The following is a 20,650-nucleotide window of genomic DNA, read 5'->3' as shown; positions in this document are numbered from 1 at the left end:
CACATGCAAACATACATGTGCTTGTATGCACACAGTTGCACACATGTGAGCAAACACATCCTTGCACAGTGCAATGTATAAATGAACCACAAACAATGCACATACCTGTTATGCCTGCATGCACGCACGTATATATGCATGTGTGTACACATACGCATTCACACACACCCACACTCCCCTCACGTCTCCTCGCCTGGCATGCGGGGAATACCGAGTCCGTCTGCTTCCTGTGTGAATGGCCAACAAATTAGTCTTAGGGGCTTCAACTGCGGGTAAGGAGGGAGCAACGTTAAGGGAAATTGGAGCTAGACCCTGAAACTGGGTGGGAGAGAATATCGGAGACTGGGCTACAAAACAGCAAAACCAAACCCCATGTTACCATTCCCCCTCTTCCACAAAAACAATTTTCTTGTGAAGATGAAAACTAATTCAGAGCACCTTAGAGTGTCTGCCTGTGATGCCTGTCCTGCCTCCTCCCTCGCCCCCAGCTTTGATGGGTTGACCCTGAGTCTTTGAGCTGATGTCAGTGGTTGGTGCTGGGTAGAATGCTCAGCTTGTAACTTAGTGGACAAAGCCCAGGTGCCCTACCATGGAACCCATCTGTGATTTTCAAAACTACCTATGGATAGCTTGGTCAGAGGGGAAGAAAGCAAGAGGATGAACACTTAGAGATGAGGCCTGGAGCTCCCGTGAAGCTGACTCCCTCATTTCCGTCTTTATCCTGGGCAACAGTTCTGGCAGCACAGCGAGTGGCTGGATGTGGTGATCGATGACCGTCTGCCCACCTTCAGGGACCGCTTGGTTTTCCTCCACTCTGCCGACCACAATGAGTTCTGGAGCGCCTTGCTGGAAAAAGCCTATGCCAAGTGAGTGACAGCTTTCCCGGCTGGGCAGCCTCCTGACAGGAGTCCCTCCACGGGCCTTTGTAGAGAGCATCTAAGGGCTGGGGAGGAAACCGAGGTTCTGGGTTCACATGTGAGGCTTGCCATGACCCAACCTTCTCAGGACTCGAGCAGGGTTGGAGGTGGTTTTCCTGTAGTAGCCTAGATGTGCCCATCTTTGGGAACAGTGGCTACATTCATGACCCTTTGTCTCCCTGGGTCATAATCTGGCCCTTGGAAGAGCTGGGAAGGCAAGCGGAGGGGAATTCCGGCTGTGCCAACAGCACTTGGTGCTTCAGATTTCCCTTGGACACTGGCATGGCTCAAACATCCGGGCTATTACCCACGTGGATATAGACATATCAATTGTCCATCCCACAGGATGCTGCTTTTTTATTTTTAAAAACATAGTGATAAAGTGTATATGACATAAATGTGACCATTTTTAAGTGTGCAGTTCAGTGGCATTAAGTACATTCACAGTGCTGTGCAGCCGCCACCTCCATCTATCTCCAGAGCTTTTCATCTCGCAAAACTGAAATTCTGTCTCTATTAACCAACAACTTCCTATTCCTCCCTCCCCACGGCCCCTGGCGACACCACTCTACCTTCTGTTTTTATGATTTGACTAGTCTAGGAACTGCATATAAGTGGAACCAAGACATTCATTTTTTAATTATTTAAGTTCTAAGGTACATGTGCAGAACCTGCAAGTTTGTTACATAGGTATATATGTGACATGGTGGTTTGCTGCATCCATCACCCTGTTACATACATTAGGTATTTCTCCTAACACTATCCCTCCCCTAGCCGCCCACCCTCCTGCTACCCCTCCCCTAGCCCCCCACCTCCCAGGCCCCAGTGTGTGATGCTCCCCTCCCTGTGTCCATGTGTTCTCATTGTTCAACACCTACTTATGAGTGAGAACATGCAGTGTTTGGTTTTCTGTTCTTGGGTCAGTTTGCTGAGAATGACAGTTTCCAGCTTCATCTATGTCCCTACAAAGGACATGAACTCATCATTTTTTATAGCTGCATAGTATTCCATGGTGTACACGTGCCACATTTTCTTTATCCATTCTATCATTGGTGGGCATTTGGCTTGGTTACAAGTCTTTGCTCTTGTGCCACAATATACATACGTGTGCATGTGTCCTTATAATAGAATGATTTATAAGCCTTTGGGTATATACCTAGTAATGGGGCTGCTGGGTCAAATGGTATTTCTAGTTCTAGATCCTTGAAGAATCGCCACACTGTCTTCCAAAATGGTTCAACTAATTTACACTCCCACCAACAGTGTAAAAGCGTTTTTATTTCTCCACATCCTCTCCAGCATCTGTTGTCTCCAGATTTTTTAGTGATTGCCATTCTAACTGGTGTGAGATGGTATCTCAATGTGGCTTTGATTTGCATTTCTCTAATGACCAGTGATAATGAGCTTTTCTTCATGTTTATTGGTGACACAAATGTCATCTTTTGAGAAGTGTCTGTTCATAGCCTTCACCCACTTTTTGATGGGATTGTTTGTTTTTTTCTTGTAAATTTATTTAAGTTATTTGTATAAGACCCATAGCAAGATTTAGACTCAACGAGACAGAAAATTAATAAGGATATCCAGGACTTCAACTCAGATCCGGAACAAGTAAACTCAATAAATATTTATAGAGTTCTCCATTTTAAGTACACAAAATATTGATTGGCCATTATTAATACCCATTTTTAGAATGAAGCAATATTCCTGTTCTCTCTCCCTCTTTTTCTTCCTCTTTCTTCCTCTCCTTCTCTCCTTTTTTTACTTTTCAACATCCTAGTTCCTCACCTCTACTCAATACATTCCAAAAAAATAAAAATAAGAAAAATAAAAAATAAATTAAAAAAAAGTTATTTGTAGATTCTGGATATTACCCCTTTGTCAGATTAGTAGATTGCAAAAAAAATTTTCCCATTCTGTTGGTTACCAGTTCACTCTAATGATAGTTTGTTTTGCTGTGCAGAAGCTGTGTTAATTAGGTCCCATTTGTCTATTTTGGCTTTCACTGTCATTGTTTTTGGTTTTTAGTTATGAAGTCCTTGCCTATGCCTATGTCCTAAATGGTTTTGCCTAGGTTTTCTTCTGGGGTTTTTATGGTGTTAGGTGTTATGTTTAAATCTTTAATCCATCTGGAGTTAATTTTTGTATAAGGTATAAGGGAGGGGTTCAGTTTCAGTTTTCTGCATATGGCTAGCCAGTTTTCCCAACACCATTTATTCAACAGGAAATCCTTTCCCCATTGCTTGTTTTTGTCAGGTTTGTCAAAGATCATCAGATGGTTGTAGGAGTGTGGCATTACTTCCAAGGCCTCTGTTCCATTGGTCTATATCTTTGTTTTGGTACCAGTACCATGCTGTTTTGATTACTGTAGCCTTGCAGTATAGTTTGAAGTCAGGTAGTGTGATGTCTCCAGCTTTGGTTTTTTGTTTGTTTGTTTGTGTTTTTGTGTTTTTTGCTTAGGATTGTCTTGGCTACGCAGGCTCTTTTTTCGGTTCCATATGAAATTTAAGGTGTTTTTTTCCAGTTCTGTGAAGAAAGTCAATGGTAGCATGATGGGGATAGCATTGACTCTATAAATTACTTTGGAGAGTATGGCCATTTTCACAATATTGATTCTTCCTAACCATGAGCATGGAATGTTCGTCCATCTGTTTGTGTCATCTCTTAATTCCTTGAGCAGTGGTTTGTAGTTCTCCTTGAAGAGGTCCTTCACATTCCTTGTTAGTTGTATTCCTAGGTATTTTATTCTCTTTGTAGCAATTGTGAATGGGAGTTCACTCACGATTTCAGTCTTTGTTTTCGGTTATTGGTGTATAAGAATGCTTGTGATTTTTGCACATTGATTTTGTATCTTGAGACTTTGCTGAAGTTGCTTATCAGCTTAAGAAGATTTTGGGCTGAGTCAATGGGGTCTTCTAAATATATAATCATGTCATCTGCAAATAGAGACAGTTTGGCTTCCTCTTTTTCTAATTAAATATCCTTTATTTCTTTTTCTTGCCTGATTGCTGTGGCTAGAACTTCCAATACTATGTTGAATAGGAGTGGTGAGAGAGGGCATCCTTTTCTTGTGCCAGTTTTCAAAGGGAATGCTTCCAGTTTTTCCCATTCAGTATGATATTGGCTGTGGGTTTGTCATCAATGGCTCTTATTATTTTGAGATATGTTCCATTAGTACCTAGTTTATTAAGAGGTTTTAGCATAAAGGGCTGTTGAATTTTGTCAAAGGCCTTCTCTGCATCTATTGAGATAATCATGTGTTTTTTTAAGACATTCCTTTTTAATCACCAACAAAATGGCCCCAGTTTCCTCAAGCTCTCAATTTCCTGCCCTCCTGGGAGCCACTTTTAGGTTCAGCCTGAATCTTCAAGTCACGAGAATCCTGTCCTCAGAGACAGAAAGTAGAATGGTCTTGCTTCTACCTCCAAGTGAGGCATAAAAGTGGCAAAATAGAATGAAGGTGGTACTGTAGTTAAATTAATCTTGAAATCAGCAGGACAGAATTAAAGCCATCACAGAAGAAACAAGACGCCCACTCTTGCCTTCTGTCCCACCCAAACACCATCAGTGCCACCAGACAGGCTTAAAGGGGGCAGAGGGGCACTTTCCAAGTCCAAGCCCAGCTCTGCCCTGGTGAGTGCCCCACACATTAGCATGCAAGCAAGGCAAAAGAAACCATGCATCATCTAGCTTCTAAACATGAAACAAGGTTTACTAGGGTCATTTATAAAGGCCAGAAATGGTTGAGAGAACACCTCACCGAAAAATAAAATAAAATAAAGATGTATAGATGGTGTTATGGTTAGTTTTATGTGTCAACTTGAGTGGGCCAAGGGATGCCCAATGAGCTGGTGAAGCATTATTTCTGCGTGTGTCTGTGAGGTTGTTTCTGAAGAAAATAGTTTTAAAATCAGTAGATTGAGTAAAGAAGATTACTGCCACCAATATGGACAAGGATTATTCCATTTGTTAAAGGTCCAAATAAAAGAAAAAAACAAAGGAAAGGTGAATTCAATCACCGCACTTGAGCTGGGACATCCATATTCCCCTGCTCTTGGATACTGGAGCTCCTAGTTCTCAAACCTTTTGACTCAAACTTGGACTTACATCATCAACCCTCTGATTCTCCTGCCTCAGCCTCCCAAACTCCCTATTTTTTTCATGTGGGCTGCACATAATGATTCCTTCCAAAGAGTACAGTATGGAAAGGGGAGAGAAGGAGTAACTTTCCAGTGGAGAAACCTGACTAACACTCCCTTAGCCAAGTGATCAAGGCCAGCATCAGCCATAGTAAGGCACGTGGTAGCAGGTACCCTCGATATGATGAGATGAGAGGAGTGCTTTACCTCTGGGGTCTTCCTCCCACTAACCAATAGCCCTACTCTTTTTTAATTATTATTAACTTTTTTTAGAGACAGGGTCTTGCTGTATCACCGAGGCTAAAGTGCAGTGGCACCATAATAGCTCACTGTAGTCTGGAACTCCTGGGCCCAAGTGATTCTCCTGCCTCAGCCTCCCAAAGTGCTGGGATTACAGGCACCAACCACCACACCCAGCTATTTATTTTAATTTTTTTTAAGTTTTATTTTTTAATTTTATGGATGCATAATAGTGTACATATTTATGGGGCACATTTGATGCTCTGATTACAAGTGCACAATGTGTGATGATCAAATCAGGGTAATTGAGATACTCATCACCTCAAGCATTTATAATTTCTTTAATAGCCCTAGTCTTATCATGAGAAAAAAAAATTAGACAAATTCTAACCCTACAGTATACCTGCCCAGGACTCCTCAAAACCATCAAGGTCATCAAAAATAAGGACAGTCTTAGAAATTGTCACAGCTACAAGAAGTCTGAGGACATGTGAGGACTCAGGTGCAATGTGGGGTCCTAGGTGGGATTCTGGAACAGAAAAGGACATTAGGGAAAAACTAAGGAAGCCCAAATAAGCTATTTTATTAGTCTATTTTCATGCTGCTGAGAAGAAGGAAGGGAAGGGGAGGGGAGGGGAGGTTCAGACAGTAAGTGGTAGAACTAGGATTTGAACCCGCAGCCCCTCAGGCACCAGGGCTGCTGCTCTATACCACCACACCACATAAGAGCTCCAAGCAAATCCCAATGCTTGCTTCCCATCTTCCTTCCATACCACCCAGCCAGGACAAGCCCTGGGAGATGGTTCTGGCTTGGTTAGAAAAGCTCTGACTGCAGGATGCCCTGGTGGCCTCCCCAGGTCCCTGACTGTCTCCTCTCTCTCCTGCCACCCTTACAGGCTAAATGGCAGCTATGAAGCTCTGAAGGGAGGCAGCACCATCGAGGCCATGGAGGACTTCACTGGGGGTGTGGCAGAGACGTTCCAAACTAAAGAGGCCCCAGAGAACTTCTATGAGATTCTAGAGAAGGCTTTGAAGAGGGGATCCCTGCTGGGCTGCTTCATTGATGTAAGTGGCTCATGGGTTCCCATTCCAGGCACGATGCTGGGGCTGCAGTCTGCACCAGGTAACCTGGCCACACCTGAGGAGGGTATAACTGTTGGGGGGCAGTGTTTACTCGTACTAATTAAAACACAAGTTTTAACCAGGCCTGGTGGTGTGTCTCTGGAGTCTGAGGCAGGAGGATCCCTTGAGCCCAGGAGGTCGAGGCTGCGGTGAACGATGATCGTGTCACTGCTCTACAGCCTGGGTGACAGAGCGAGACCCTGTCTCTAATAAATAAATAGCAAATAAAACACAGGTTTCTATTTAACGGTTGTCAAGTGACCGAGGTAAGATGTTCTTGCTGTGTCAGATGGAACAATCTGGAGGCCCAAACAGGTGCGTTGTTACCTCCTTCCCCCTGTTTCTTAGCTGCCTCTGTCCTCCAGCCCCACCCTGAGACTGGGACCCCTGGGCCTGTACCCTTCCCAGCTCTCTCCCTGCTCGTGCAAACAGGCACACTTGTCCACACACAAACATCGAGGTCAGTTGGTTTGATTTTACTGAAATGAGATCTTTCTATCTAGTTTTCTAAACTTTGGTGTTTTTTTTTTCATTTTATATACTATGGAAAAAATAGCAGATAGAAGTCTAATGGTATTTTTAAAAAATTTCTTTATGCATACAAACACACCCACATGTATAATTTTACCTCATCTTTTAAAAAATATTTTTGTTGTTTTTTATGGACTGCTATGACACTAGACATCTTTTTTTAATCAATTCCAGTTTTCTGTTTCTCTTAGATTTCTGTTTCCTCTTAGCCTTGGGGTCTGTTTTTGCTAATGAATTAGCCAGTTCCTCTGAACTTTCAGGTTTGTGATGCAGAACTGTACGTCCTATTGTTCTTTTGCTTTTCTTTTTTTTGGGGGGTGGGGATGGAGTCTTGCTCTGTCGCCAGGCTGGAGTGCAGTGGCACAATCTCAGCTCACTGCAGCCTCCGCTTCCCAGGTTCAAGCGATTCTTCCGCCTCAGCCTCCCGAGGAGTTGGGACTACAGGTACCCGTCATCACACTCAGCTAATTTTTTGTATTTTAGTAGAAACGGGGTTTCACCATGTTGGCTAGGATGGTCTTGATCTCCTGACCTCGTGATCGACCCACTTTGGCCTCCCAGAGTGCTGGGCTTACAGGCATGAGCCACCATGCCCAGCCTGCATCGTATTGTTATATGCTTCTTTTCATCTCTGGGATGTATGTGATTGTGTCTTCTCTCTCATGCTATATACTACATGGAGGTGATAAGTTGTTCTGTTTGGGAAAAAAAATAGGGAACTCTTCAGTGGAGTCCACACTGGGAATGGGCACCTCCCATCCTGGGGAGAGACTGGAACTTACTGTATGTCACTGCTAGACATCCTAGGGGAGTCCAGGGCATAACCCATGCTCATGGCCTGCACCTGGGGCAGCAGAAGGGGCTGGAGGTTGTGACTGGGCCAGCCATGTAGCTGGGTCTGATCCAGTAGGGAGGCTTGATTTAGACAGTAGGTGTGACTCTGCTTTTTCCATGTTTTAGACCAGAAATGCTGCAGAATCTGAGGCCCGGACTCCATTTGGTCTTATTAAGGGTCATGCCTACACTGTAACGGGAACTGACCAGGTAGGCAACTTGAACTCCAACCATAGGGTGTGGGGAGATGCGTGACAATACTAGTCCCTTAGGCATTTATTTAGTGCATTGCAGTTTAAATGTCTGCTGTTGAGACATTTCAGAGACTGTCACCTGAAGAGGCAGGCTAGGATTCAAAATGGCAAACCAGTAAAGAGAGAAACCATGTGATTCCACTGCAGATCAAAACTCATTTAGCAGGTATAAGTGCCTGGTCTTTGTTTTTAATTTCCTTTCTTTCCCAATTTACATCAGTCCTGCGTGAGGATTCTCCAGAGAAATAGAATTACTAGGGAACCAAATATATATACACACACTTATACATGCACACACACACACACACACGCACACACACAGAGTTGACCCTTGAATAACACAGGTTTGAATTTATATGGGAATTTTCTTCCATCTCTGCCATTCCCAAGACAGCAAGACCAACTTCTCCTCCTCCTCCTCCTTCTAAGCCTACTCAACATGAAGATAAGGATGAAGACCTTTATGACAATCCACTTCCACTCAATCCATAGTAAATATGCCTTCTCTTCCCTATGATTTTCTTGATGACATTTCTTTTCCCTGGCTTATCTAGTGTAAGAATACAGTGTATAATATAAATAACTATAAACTATGCATTAATTGGCTCTTTATGTTATCGATAAGACTTCTGGTCCATGGTAGGCTATTCAGAGTTAAGCTTTAGGGAAGTCAAAAGTAATACAAGATTTTTGACGATGCAGGAGGGTTGGCACACCAACCCGCACATTGTTCCAGGGTCAGCTATAATAAGATTTATTGAAAGGCATTGGCTCATGCAGTTGTGAAGAGTGAGAAGTCCCATGATCTGCCCTCTGCAAGGTGGAGACCCAAAAAGCCAGTGGTGCAGTCTGGTCTGAGTCTGGAGGGAAGGCCTAGCAACCAGGAACACCAATGGTAAAAGTCCCAGTCTGAGGACAGGAGAGACTGATGTCCCAGCTCAGGCACCCAGGCAGAGAGAGTGAATTCGGTCTTCTCTGCCTTTTTTGTTCTAGTCACGTCTTCAGAGATGAGATGAGCCCCACCCACACTGCGCAGGGCAATCTATTTTACTCAATCCACTTAAATCTCATGTCACCCAGAAACACCCTTGCAGACACAACCAGAATAACCTTGAAGCAAATATCTGGGCACCCCATGGCCCAGTCAAATTGACACATGAAATTAATCACCACAAGTCCCATTCTCTGTAGCTGTAGCCCAGGGTGAAACTGATCCCTGGAAACACCCAGACTCCACACAGCACCACCTTGACTTCAAGGGAGTGGTTGGTTACGAGGAGATATCCTTGAGGGACACACGGGGAAGAGAAAGAAAGAGAATCAGATAAAAGAAGAAGGCAAGAAGCCAAAGGTATCACTCTCCCAGACTCAAGCTCAGCAAAGCCCAGAAGTCTGCCTTGCCCACTCCATGCCTCCCCTGGACCAGTCTCCAGCCCGGTACTTAGAAGGCACAGGTGCCCCTGGTCTTCTGTGCCCACCCACATTTTGAGTTACATCCTCTGAATGTATGGGGAGTCAAGAACACAGAAGGGAGGCCCTGCCCTTCCTTCTCACTGGAGCCAAGGTGTGAGAAGCAGGTAGACTCTTTGGGATGTTTTCGAATGTCAGCTATTTGTGTTGGTTCCTTTGTCCTCCTTCCCCATCTGTAGATGCCCTGCAGATCACTCACTCAAGAGGGCATGTGATTTTCTAGGTTAGCTCTTCTACGTATTCCACCTAACAACAGAAACCTCCCATCATCTTTGTTTGCTTGATTTTGCTTTCTGTCCCCCTACAAGGAACTCACCTGCCCTGAACATTTCAAATTAAATGAGCCTTTTACATGGTGAGCCACAAGCCGCATCTTGAACTCTGAAGAGTTGATGTTATTTGAATTTTTACACGTCCAAAATACTCTTTATGCCAAATGCATGAGGATAAAACGTTCTGACTGCTACAGTTTCTGGTTAGTCGATAACTAGAAGTCTTTTACTTTCACTCTGTCTCCTCCAAAACCCTTCTCAAATGCATTGGCCCTTGTCCCTGCTTCTGGGCAGAGAGCATGAGGGCACACTGGCTCAAGGGCAATAGAGGTGAACAGCAGGAATCCTCATAGACACCTGAAACCGGGAGAATATTGGGTTTAGAAGACATAAATGCTGTTTTTGTTCATTGTTGTGTTTAAATTCCCAGCACATGCTTATTTTCTTATCATTCATCTGTGCATAGGATGCTAGGATGAAGAAAGCTCAGTAATAGTTCCAGGAGCACCTTTGAGGACTACTCTTTACCATTCACTGGGGTAGATGCTCAAGATGCCTCAGACTTGGCTCCTGCCTCTAGGGAGATCCCAGTCTAGAGAGAAACTCATCCATTTGTAGATTCATGTGGGCTCATTTCACGTTAATTACAATTCTACTTTACTTCCCAGATGTGGCATAAGTAGTTTGGTGCTTAACATGGTATCATTGGCAATACTAGCAATTATTCAATAGGAGTTAGAAGCTTCCAAGGGCTGGTTAAGAACTGGTGAACTTTTACATACCTTCAGCAGCGTTTTAGCCAAGAGGCTTTCCACAAAACTGGTCCTGGATGGAGATGGTCCCCTCTGGAGCACTTGGATGAATGTGGCCAAACCTCCATCATATTTATCATTTCACACTTCCCTCATACTTCTCCCTTCTAGGTAAACCTCCAAGGCCAGAAAATCGAACTCATCCGAGTGCGGAACCCTTGGGGCCAGGTTGAGTGGAATGGGTCATGGAGTGACAGGTCAGTCACCCTATCCCACCAGAGAGGCGGGTTCCCAGGGTGTGTGGGACCAAAGCTGGCTTGTGCAGACATGTGAAGGAGTGGCCTGTCTATGGTCCTCCTGGGCTCTGCCTCCGGATTCTGGGGTGGCCTTTCTTCTTCCCTCAAGCCCTCAAGCCCACCTTGCATCATACTTGATGCTCAAGAGAGGCTTCTACAACGGCACCCTAACTCTCATGAATTGTATTTATGTCAATACGTAAATGTGTATTGACATAAATACCATACCAATGATGTGGTGAAAAGCATTATCTGCAGTTGTGAGTAGCTCCAGTAAGCTGTGTGTGTGTGTGTGTGTGTGTGTGTGTGTGTGTGTGTGTGTGAATCCCTGGAATATTACCTAGCATGTAACTGTGGGATTCTCTCTGATGGTCACTGACCATGGTGGAGGCCCAATGGCCCAGCAGAGAAATAGAAGTGGGGCTGAGCATGGTGGCTCAGGTCTATAATCCCAACACGTCAGGAAGCTAAGGTGGGAGGATCACTTGAGCATGAGAGGTCCAGGCTGCAGTGAACTATGACTGCACAACTGCATTCCAGCCTGGGCAACACAGAAAGACCCAGTGTCTTAAGAAAAAAAAAATAAAGGAAGTGGAATTGAAATTTCACCTATTACAGAGCTGTTAACCAGAGTTTTGGCCCCTAGTCATAAAGAAAGGTCTGACTTTTCTGTACGTGTCCCCACAGCTCCCCTAGCTCTAGTCCCTTGGGAAGTGGCCCAGGTGCCTGGGAACCAACGATGTCTGTGTGGGTGCGTGGCAGGGCCCCCCTGAAGCTCTTGCTCCTCCTCTGCTTCTGGGGCTCCTGAAGGCCTTTCCTGCCACACCTAAGGCCCCTGAGCTTCTGGGAAACTCTGAAGCTCATCTGGAATTTGGTTAAAACTGAGCCAGTGTTGTTTGCCCTCAGTCCAGACAAAGCTACCAGGTCACCAGACACGGTGCAGCCTCTGCCATGTTAGCCAGACCCTGCGTGAGGGCGGCGCACACAGGCATGTGCTTTCCAGGCTGCCGTCGTCCCCCTGGAGGCTCTTGTCCCACCGCCCTTGGCTCTGGCCTTGGCTGCCACCTTCTGAGAACCAAGAAGCACTGGCAGAGATGAGCTGAGACGGGTTGAGGAGGGAAGAGATTGGCCTCCCTCTCCTGGCAGAAATGGAAAGCACAGAGAAATACTGAAACCAAAACTAGTGAGACTGCATCATGCTGTAAGATGTGTGTCGGCCCTCAATTTAGTAGTCTATAAAGGGAAAATGGGCCGTGTTCTCCCCTTTTCTGGGACTCACAGAGGTAAAAATAAAGAAAGCAGCCGGACATGGTGGCTCATGCCTGTAATCCCAGCACTTTGGGAGGCTGAGGCAGATGGATCACCTGAGGTTGGGAGTTCGAAACCGACCTGACCAAAATGGAGAAACCCCGTCTTTAATAAAAATGCAAATTTAGCCAGGTGTAGTGGCACATGCCTGTAATCTCAGCCACTAGGGAGGCTGAGGCAGGAGAATCGCTTGAACCTGGGAGGCAGAGGTTGTGATAAGCCAAGATTGTGCCATTGTGCCCCAGCAAAACACTGCAAGAAAGGAAAGAAAGAGAAAGAAAAAGAAAGAAAGAAAGAAAGAGAAAGAAAAAGAGAGAAAGAAGGGAGGGAGGGAGGGAAGGAAGGAAGGAAGGAAGGAAGGAAGGAAGGAAGGAAGGAAGGAAGGAAGGAAGGAAAGAAAGAAGGGAGAGAGGGAGGAAGGAAGGGCAGAAGCAGGAATTCTGATTGGGGACCAAGGCTGGAATGAAGTTTGTCTTCCACTCACGCAGTCTCCATGGGTGATGGGGGGGCAGGAGCCATCCTGACCCTCTGACTTCGCTGTGCTGCTGGTGACCATGAGTAGGGTTGAAGGCACTGCATGGCCAGCCTGTCAGGCTGATTATCTGGGTTTGAGCCACTTAGAGGATAATGGCTCCAAACGGCTGCTAATTCCACCCTTCTGACCCTGGCCCACGTGCCTGGAGAGAGGTTCCTGCTGATCCTCCCCTCTGATCTCCTGAGCACTCATTCCCCTGAGGCTGAGTGGAGATCACAGGGTGAGAGGGAGTTGCCACATCGGCTGTAGCACCACTACAGTGGTGATATACTTTGAACTATTTGGAAGTGGCTGTGGGGGTCACAGAAAATGAACTTGGAGCCATAATCCTGAGTTTGGAGAGTGACAGGCTGTCACTCCCACCCCCGCTCTTCACTGAGCGCATGTCCATGGGCCCCCCTGAGCCCTCTTGTCTGCAGGACAGGCACGCCTAGCTCACAGAACCCCACCTGACTTGCTAATGAGGTCACAGGCAAAAGGTGCCTGGCACAGACAATATCAAGCGTGGGCAAGTGTAAGGCATAATCACTTTTCCAAGCGTCAGCTTACCCACTAAGAGGAGAGCCCAAGCGCTGCTCCAGGTCACATGGGAGTTGGAGGCCAAGCCCGAAAGTCCATGGGCTTGTGGCTTCCAGCTGGGCTCTTCTCCTACCCTGGTGGCATGTAATGCCTTGTGACCGTCCCATGATAATTTTCCATGTCGGCAGTTCAAATCATCCTCAGGGGCATTTTATCCAGCAGCAACACTTGGAGACACTTTCTGACCAGCCCTCTTATCTGGGGGCTGGGGGTTCACCAGCCACTGCATCACTGGGTGCATTTCTGGGACCCAGTGAGTGGTCACTGAGCAGGACTCATTTCCTCCATCACTGCATGCGGTGGGCTCTGCATCAAGGCCATTATGACTCTTCATGACCTCTGCCTGAACACCAATTTTGTTTACTCCTAGTTCTCCGGAGTGGCGTTCTGTTGGTCCAGCTGAGCAGAAGCGTCTGTGTCACACTGCTCTGGATGATGGGGAATTCTGGTACAGTGCTCGTTCCTGTGTTCACTGCAGACACGAGAAAGCCCCATGGCCCTGGGGCGTAAGGAGCACCACGTTTCTCTCTCTCTCTCCCTTCCCACCCACCCGCTTTTTTTTTTCTTCTTCTTGTTGCCCAGGCTAGAGTGCATAGAATTGACTGGTTGGAGCAAATGGAAGGGAATAGAGCCAGAAACTGGTTGGATCTCAGCTCACTGCGACCTCCGCCTCCTGGGTTCAAGTGATACTCCTGCCTCAGCCTCCCAAGTAGCTGAGATTACAGGCATGCATCACCACACTCAGCTCATTTTGTATTTTTAGGAGAAAGGGGGTTTCACCACGTTGGCCAGGCTAGTCTTGAACTCCTGACCTCAGGTGATCCACCTGCCTTGGCCTCCCAAAGTGCTAGAATTGCAGGTGTGAGCCACCGCACCCAGACTTTTCTCTCCCTTTCTGGCAAATCAGATTTATCTGTCTCAGACCCCTCATATATACCCTGATTAGAAATAAATTTAATCTCCTTCCTGTCTTGGTGGGGGCTTACCTCTGCTCTCATTTTGCTGAAGAGTCTTCAGGGGTTTCCTGCAATTTAATGGAGGAAGAGCCTCTGGTGTCCAGCCTCACGCCCCTCCTTGGAGCTCTGTGATCCAGGTTTACACATGAATTTTAAGACAGGCAACCCTGCAGCTCACAGGGTCCATCCCCTCCACGCCCACCTTAGCGAGAAGGACCTTTGAAGGCAGCTGCCCTGAGGGCATCTAAAGACCTGAGTGGGAAGGAAACATTTCTACTGTGGACTTTCCCTCGGCCTGAATCTCTTTGTTTAATTGAAGAAATTTGTACTGAGCCTTCATCTCTGACAGAATCTTTCAGTCTTATTTCTCCCTGTTTGGATCTAGAAGTTGGCCCTTTTAACCCTGCAAGACCCAGTCTCTGGTTTCTGGCTCTGTTCCCCTCCATGTGTTCCAGCCAGTCAATTCTCATGGAAGCTCGTCTCTTTCTTGTAACAGCTTTTAAAACACAACAACCCAAACCATGAATATTCCAGCTTTTTCCATTCTTTTCCCACAGAGCATAGCCTCAGTCGTGACTTGTTCCGCCTTCCGTATTTTGACAGTTGTCTTAGCCTATTTGGGCGGCTGTAACAAAATACCATAGACTGGGCGGCTGACAAAGAACAAAAACTTATTTCTCACAGTTCTAGATAACAGGAAGTGCAAGGTCAAGGCACAGGCAGAGCCCGCGTCTGGGGAGGGCACTATTTTTGATTTATAGATGGATGCTTCTCCCTGTGTCCTCACATGGTAGAAAGAGGGCAAGGCAGCTCTCTGGGGCCTCTTTTATAAGGGCACTAACCCCATTCATGAGGGCTGCACCCTCACAACCTAGTCACTCCCAAAGGCCCCACCTCTTAACACTATTACTCTGAGGGTTAGGATTCAACATATGAATTTAGGGGAGGCCACAAACATTCAGTCCATGACAACACGCAGCAGATTTACCCAAAGTTTTACCACAGCACAACATAGATATCCATTTTCCAGCTCCGGTAGTGCCATGTTCCCTCCCGCCCAACTGCTAACACACTTTAGAACTTTGCTATGGCGGTTCCGTAATTCAAGGCACCAGTGACTCATGGTAACACTAGCTACAGTAGTGAATAGGCTCCAAATGTATAAAGCTCAAACACAGAAAGTTCTTTTCTCACTCATTGTGACAGTCCAGGGGGGATGTTCACGTTCTGTGCATGACTCTGTTCACACAGCGATTCAGAGACCTAAATGTCTTCTGTTGCGTGGCACTGCCATCTTCTAGGGTCACATGGTCATCTGCATGCCGCCAGAAGAAGAGAAGAATTCAATGACAAATTGAAGAAGACACTCCCGCTTTCTAAAAACCTTGACTCAAGTAAACACATCGCTGCTCACTTCCCACCTCCAAATGGAAGGAGTGGGGTGCGGTCCTGCGCTGGTGAATGCAGCCATCTCTGCCTCAGGAACCAAGAGGGTTTAAGTTCCCCAGATTTGTGGGAAACATGCAGGGTGGCTTGAGAGATTCCCAAGCTGTCAAATTAGAAATTACAGATGAACTTTGAATTTTGAAGTACAGGGGGCTTTGAGTTAGGGAGTTACAAGAGAGGAGCAAAACCACAGGAGGAAAGCTGAGATCTGGAATTAGTATCATCACATTGCTGTGTAGGAGGAGGAGGTAGACTAAGCCAGCGTTTGAGAGACTGCCTGAGGTCAGACTAGTGGTGTTCCAAGCACCTCTCTGCCTCAGGGCCTGGTTGTCCATCTGCCTAGACTCCCAAAAGAGCTGCTTTGCCCAGTACCTGGTAGTGCAGCTCTCCACTCAGTGGTGCCCCATCAGTAAGGCTTTCGCTTACCTCCCTGTTTAAAATAGTGTCCCACCCCTACGCTCCCATCCTTCAGCCCAATTTGATTTTTCTCTGTAGCACTCAGCATCTATAATCAATCTATATTTTTACCCGTTTTTGCCTTTTTAACCTTTATTTTACTTTAAAAAAATTTTCCATCTCCCCCCACCTTGCAGCCCCCCACCCCTTGCAGACAGGAGCTAGATGATTTATGGATGAGTAATCATCGCCCTCCTGTGCCCCATGTCTCTCCCTCTGTTGCAGGATGGCATTTAAGGACTTCAAGGCCCACTTTGACAAAGTGGAGATCTGCAACCTTACTCCTGATGTCCTGGAGGAAGACACGGTTCACAAATGGGAGGTGACAGTTCATCAGGGAAGCTGGGTTCGTGGCTCCACGGCTGGGGGCTGCCGCAATTTCCTGGGTAGGTAGGCTGCCTGTCACTCTCTGCCACTCCTGAATGTCCATTCCAACCCAGAGACACCAAAGGATAAGGGCCGGGTCTTCAGAGAAAGCCTGAAACACAGGCAATAAGATTTCAAAAGTGACTGGGAAAAGAAGGCTGCGCAGATTTAGCTGGATAAGAATTGCTTTAGGGTAACTGCTTTGTTTTACCACTTAGGTCATTTTCCATTACAAGCAATGGAAAGCATGACTCATGCCAGTTTAGCAATAGAAAGGATTATCTCACATAATTGAAGAGCTCAGAGGGAAGGTAGGGTGGGCTTCAGATACATCCCTGTCAGTGCCCTGGTTGCATTTGCTTGTAATTCACTGCTCTGTCCTCTTTTCTGTGTTGACTTTTCTCGTCTGGCTTTCTTTATAATCACAGAAGGGCTGGCAGCAGTATCCAGGGCTTCCTGAGCCCTCATTCACATGAACAGCAAGAGCTTCTAGGGGCTATCAAACAAAAGTCCTCAACTTCCCTCTTATTGGAAATTCCTTGAACAAATATTGCCCAGTGAATGCTATGCATTGATTGGCTTTGTGGCAAGAGGGACTGGCACAGGCCAACAGGAATTCATGCTGGAGCAGTGCTGAGGTCAATCCTACTCAAACTGCCCATCAGCAAGTAGATGCTAGGGGGACAGCCAGAAGTTCACTACACTCTCCTTTGAAATACGAAGTGGAAAAATAAAAACGATGGAACAAACTTTAGGAGACTAGACCCAGAATGTCCTTAAAAAGCTGCAGGGGAAATGGTTGAAGAGAAGGTGAAAATGAAAGAGAGGTTACTTTGTATTCTTTTTGGGGATTATCGAAAGTAGGATAGGAGGACTTATTAGAACAGGGAGAAAAGATGTTACTTTCAAATGTTGCGTAAAATATATAGTGAGGGTGGATGTGGGGTGTGTGTGTGTGTGTGTGTGTGTGTGTGCATGTGTGTGGATGTGTGTGTGTGCTTTGTGGGGTTCTTTGAAGAAAGGGAAAATAATCTACCTCTCCCAAATGACAGACACCTTTTGGACCAATCCACAAATAAAATTGTCTCTGACTGAGAAAGACGAGGGGCAGGAGCAGTGTAGTTTCCTTGTAGCCCTGATGCAGAAAGACAGAAGGAAACTCAAGAGATTTGGTGCCAACATGCTGACAATCGGCTATGCCATTTATCAGGTAGGTGGGAGCCACATTGCATTTCAGAGTTCTCCATCTGAGTTCTAGATTCGCAGCTCCTCCTCGGTCTCATGCCTAAGACTCAACCAGGAGTCCATGAACCCTGTCTGAAAGTCAGGAGGAACTTCCCTAGGAAACCCTTCCCTGACTTGCCCACTGCAGTGCCCTGACAAAGACGAACACCTCAACAAAGACTTCTTCAGATACCACGCTTCTCAGGCCAGAAGCAAGACATTCATCAACCTGAGAGAAGTCTCCGACCGGTTCAAGCTGCCCCCTGGGGATTACATCCTGATTCCCAGCACTTTTGAGCCCCACCAGGAAGCCGATTTCTGTCTGAGAATCTTTTCAGAGAAGAAAGCCATTACCCGGTGAGTCAGAGGAACAGCTTCCAGTGTCCCATTTTTTTAAATATATACTCTAAGTTCTAGAGTACACGTGCAGATCTTGCAGGATTGTTACAGAGGTTTGCTGCCTCCATCCCCATGTTATCTACATTAGGTAATGTTATCATTCCCCCACCTCTCCACCGCCTGCTATGGCTCCCCTAGCCCCCCACAACAGACCCCAGTGTGTGATGTTCCCCTCCCTGTGTCCATGTGTTCTTATTGTTCAACACCCACCTATGAGTGAAAACATGTGGTGTTTGGGTTTCGTTCCTGTGTTAGTTTGCTGAGAATGGTGGTTTCCAGTTTCATCCATATCCCTGCAAAGGACATGAACTCATCCTTTTTTATGGCTGTGTAGTATTCCATGGTGTATATGTGCCACATTTTCTTTATCCAATCTATCTTTGATAGGCATTTGGGTTGGTTCCAAGTCTTTGCTCTTGTGCCACAATAAATATAGGTGTGCATGTGTCCTTATAATAGAATGATTTATAATCCTTTGGGTATATACCTACTAATGGGATTGCTGGGTCAAATGATATTTCTGGTTCTAGATCCTTGAGGAAGCACCACACTGTCTTCCACAATGGTTGAACGAATTTACATTCCCATCAACAGGGCAGGAAAAGTGGAAGTTAAATTGTTTCTATTTGCAGATGACATGACTGTATATTTAGAAGAGCCCATCATCTCAGCCCAAAATCTCCTTAAGCTGATAAGCAACTTCGGCAGTCTCAGGATACAAAATCAATGTGCAGAAATCACAAGTATTCCTATCACCAATAACAGACAAACAGAGAGCCAAATCATGAGTGAACTCCCATTCAGAATCCCACTTCTTTTAGTGATTTACTCACACGGATGTCACCCGGGAAATACTGGAGCCAAGACTGCATTCTTCCCTTTTCCATTACCTACCTGAGAAACAAGGCAGGACAGTTTCTTTTCTTTTCTTTCTTTCTTTTTTTTTTTGTTTGAGACAAAGTTTCACTCTTGTTCCCCAGGCTGGAGTGCAATGGCACAATCTCAGCTCACTGCAACCTCTGCTTCCTGGGTTCAAGTGATTCTCCTGTCTCAGCCTGCCAAATAGCAGGAATTACAGGCACCTGCCACCATACCTGCCTAATTTTTTTTGTATTTTTAGTAGAGATGGGGTTCACCATGTTGGCCAGGCTGATCTTGAACTCCTGACTTCAGGTGATCCACTCGCCTTTGCCTCCCAAAATGCTGGAATTACAGGTGTGAGCCACTGAGCCCAGCCCTAAAGTCTTTAAGTTTTAAACACTCCGCCAGAGGATTTTTTTCCAGCCTTCTCCCAGATACTAGTACAAGGTGACAATGAATATCCTAGTATCTGTTCACACAAAGTACCCTGTATGAGATCCATGTAGATTGGCATCTCTAATGGGTGGCAAGAACAAGAGACAGAAACCCAGGTTCTGCCAGTGCCATGCCTCTTGTTCTCTCCCATTAGTGGGGTGAGCTCAGAGTTAGTGGCACGCATAAGGTAACTTGTTCACAGCAAAACAAATGCCATACTCAAGCTTACTCTGAACAAGATACTTTAATCTGCTATGATACTGAGCATAAGAATCAGCTCTGGCTGGGCGTGGTGGCTCAAGCCTGTAATCCCAGCACTTTGGGAGGCCAAGGCGGGTGGTCAAGAGATCGAGACCATCCTGGTCAACATGGTGAAACCCTGTCTCTACTAATGTTATATCGGACTGAGCACAGAAAGTCAACACCAGGACAAAAGTATGCCAAATTGCAGGGTTTATTGCCAGCGACCACGGAGAAATCACGTCTCTCCAACCTGTGGCCCTGTAAAAGAGGGTGACAAGACCTTTTATACCCGTAAAATCACCTTGGGGGTGAGGGGAGAGGATGGGGTGAGGGGCTTCAGACATTCCAAGGGCCAGTGGATTCAAATCACCTTCTGGGCGGAGATGAGGGTGGGGGGGTTCCGGACATTTAGAGGTCCAGGGGACTATTTGACATTCTGATTGTTATTTAAGGGGATCACAGATGCTGAGATTAACATTCCTTTACACATCGTCTGGGTAGGGATGGGATGCATTGATTTTTATTTACTTGGCGCCAGGATGAAAGTATCTGGGGGTGCTTACTCTGGTAAACAAAGGCCAGCAATTCTGGCATTTACAGATAAGAGAAGGTATGCAGCTTTACCTCACTTTGCATCCTGCACATGATCTAGCAATTTACAGAAGCCAAGGTTAGCAGTCATTGTGAGGAGAATGGAAACAGTTTTGTTCTTTATTAAATGGCATTGTACAGGTTCTAACTCTAGGCTAGCTATATCACACTAAAAGTACAAAAAATTAGCTGGGCATGGTGGCACGTGCCTGTAATCCCAGCTACTCAGGAGGCTGAGGCAGGAGAATTGCCTGAACCCAGGAGGCGGAGGTTGCGGTGAGCAGAGATTGCACCATTGCACTCCAGCCTGGGTAACAAGAGCGAAACTCTGTCTAAAAAAAAAAGAATCAGCTCTGTAGCTTGGTAAGAGAAATTCACACTGAGCTTTGTTTGCATTGGCTTAGCTCTCAGACAGGGTCCTAATCAA

General features: G+C 46.0%; 1 protein-coding gene across 1 annotated transcript in view; it reads left to right on the top strand.

Moving 5' to 3' along the window:
* The window catches only part of CAPN9 (calpain 9), a 56,155-nt gene that overhangs the window by 15,442 nt on the left and 20,063 nt on the right, over positions 1-20,650 (top strand). Inside the window, exons 4-11 of the mRNA XM_002760907.6 lie at positions 733-866; positions 6,190-6,358; positions 7,907-7,990; positions 10,700-10,785; positions 13,617-13,694; positions 16,330-16,490; positions 17,523-17,680; positions 17,843-18,051. Coding sequence (XP_002760953.5) covers positions 733-866; positions 6,190-6,358; positions 7,907-7,990; positions 10,700-10,785; positions 13,617-13,694; positions 16,330-16,490; positions 17,523-17,680; positions 17,843-18,051 — 1,079 coding nt within the window. The remainder of the gene's footprint in view (positions 1-732; positions 867-6,189; positions 6,359-7,906; positions 7,991-10,699; positions 10,786-13,616; positions 13,695-16,329; positions 16,491-17,522; positions 17,681-17,842; positions 18,052-20,650) is intronic.

Source organism: Callithrix jacchus, chromosome 19 (genome assembly GCF_049354715.1).
Source record: "Callithrix jacchus isolate 240 chromosome 19, calJac240_pri, whole genome shotgun sequence".
NCBI classification, from domain to species: domain Eukaryota; kingdom Metazoa; phylum Chordata; class Mammalia; order Primates; family Cebidae; genus Callithrix; species Callithrix jacchus.
This window is presented reverse-complemented; position numbering and strand designations above follow the sequence as displayed.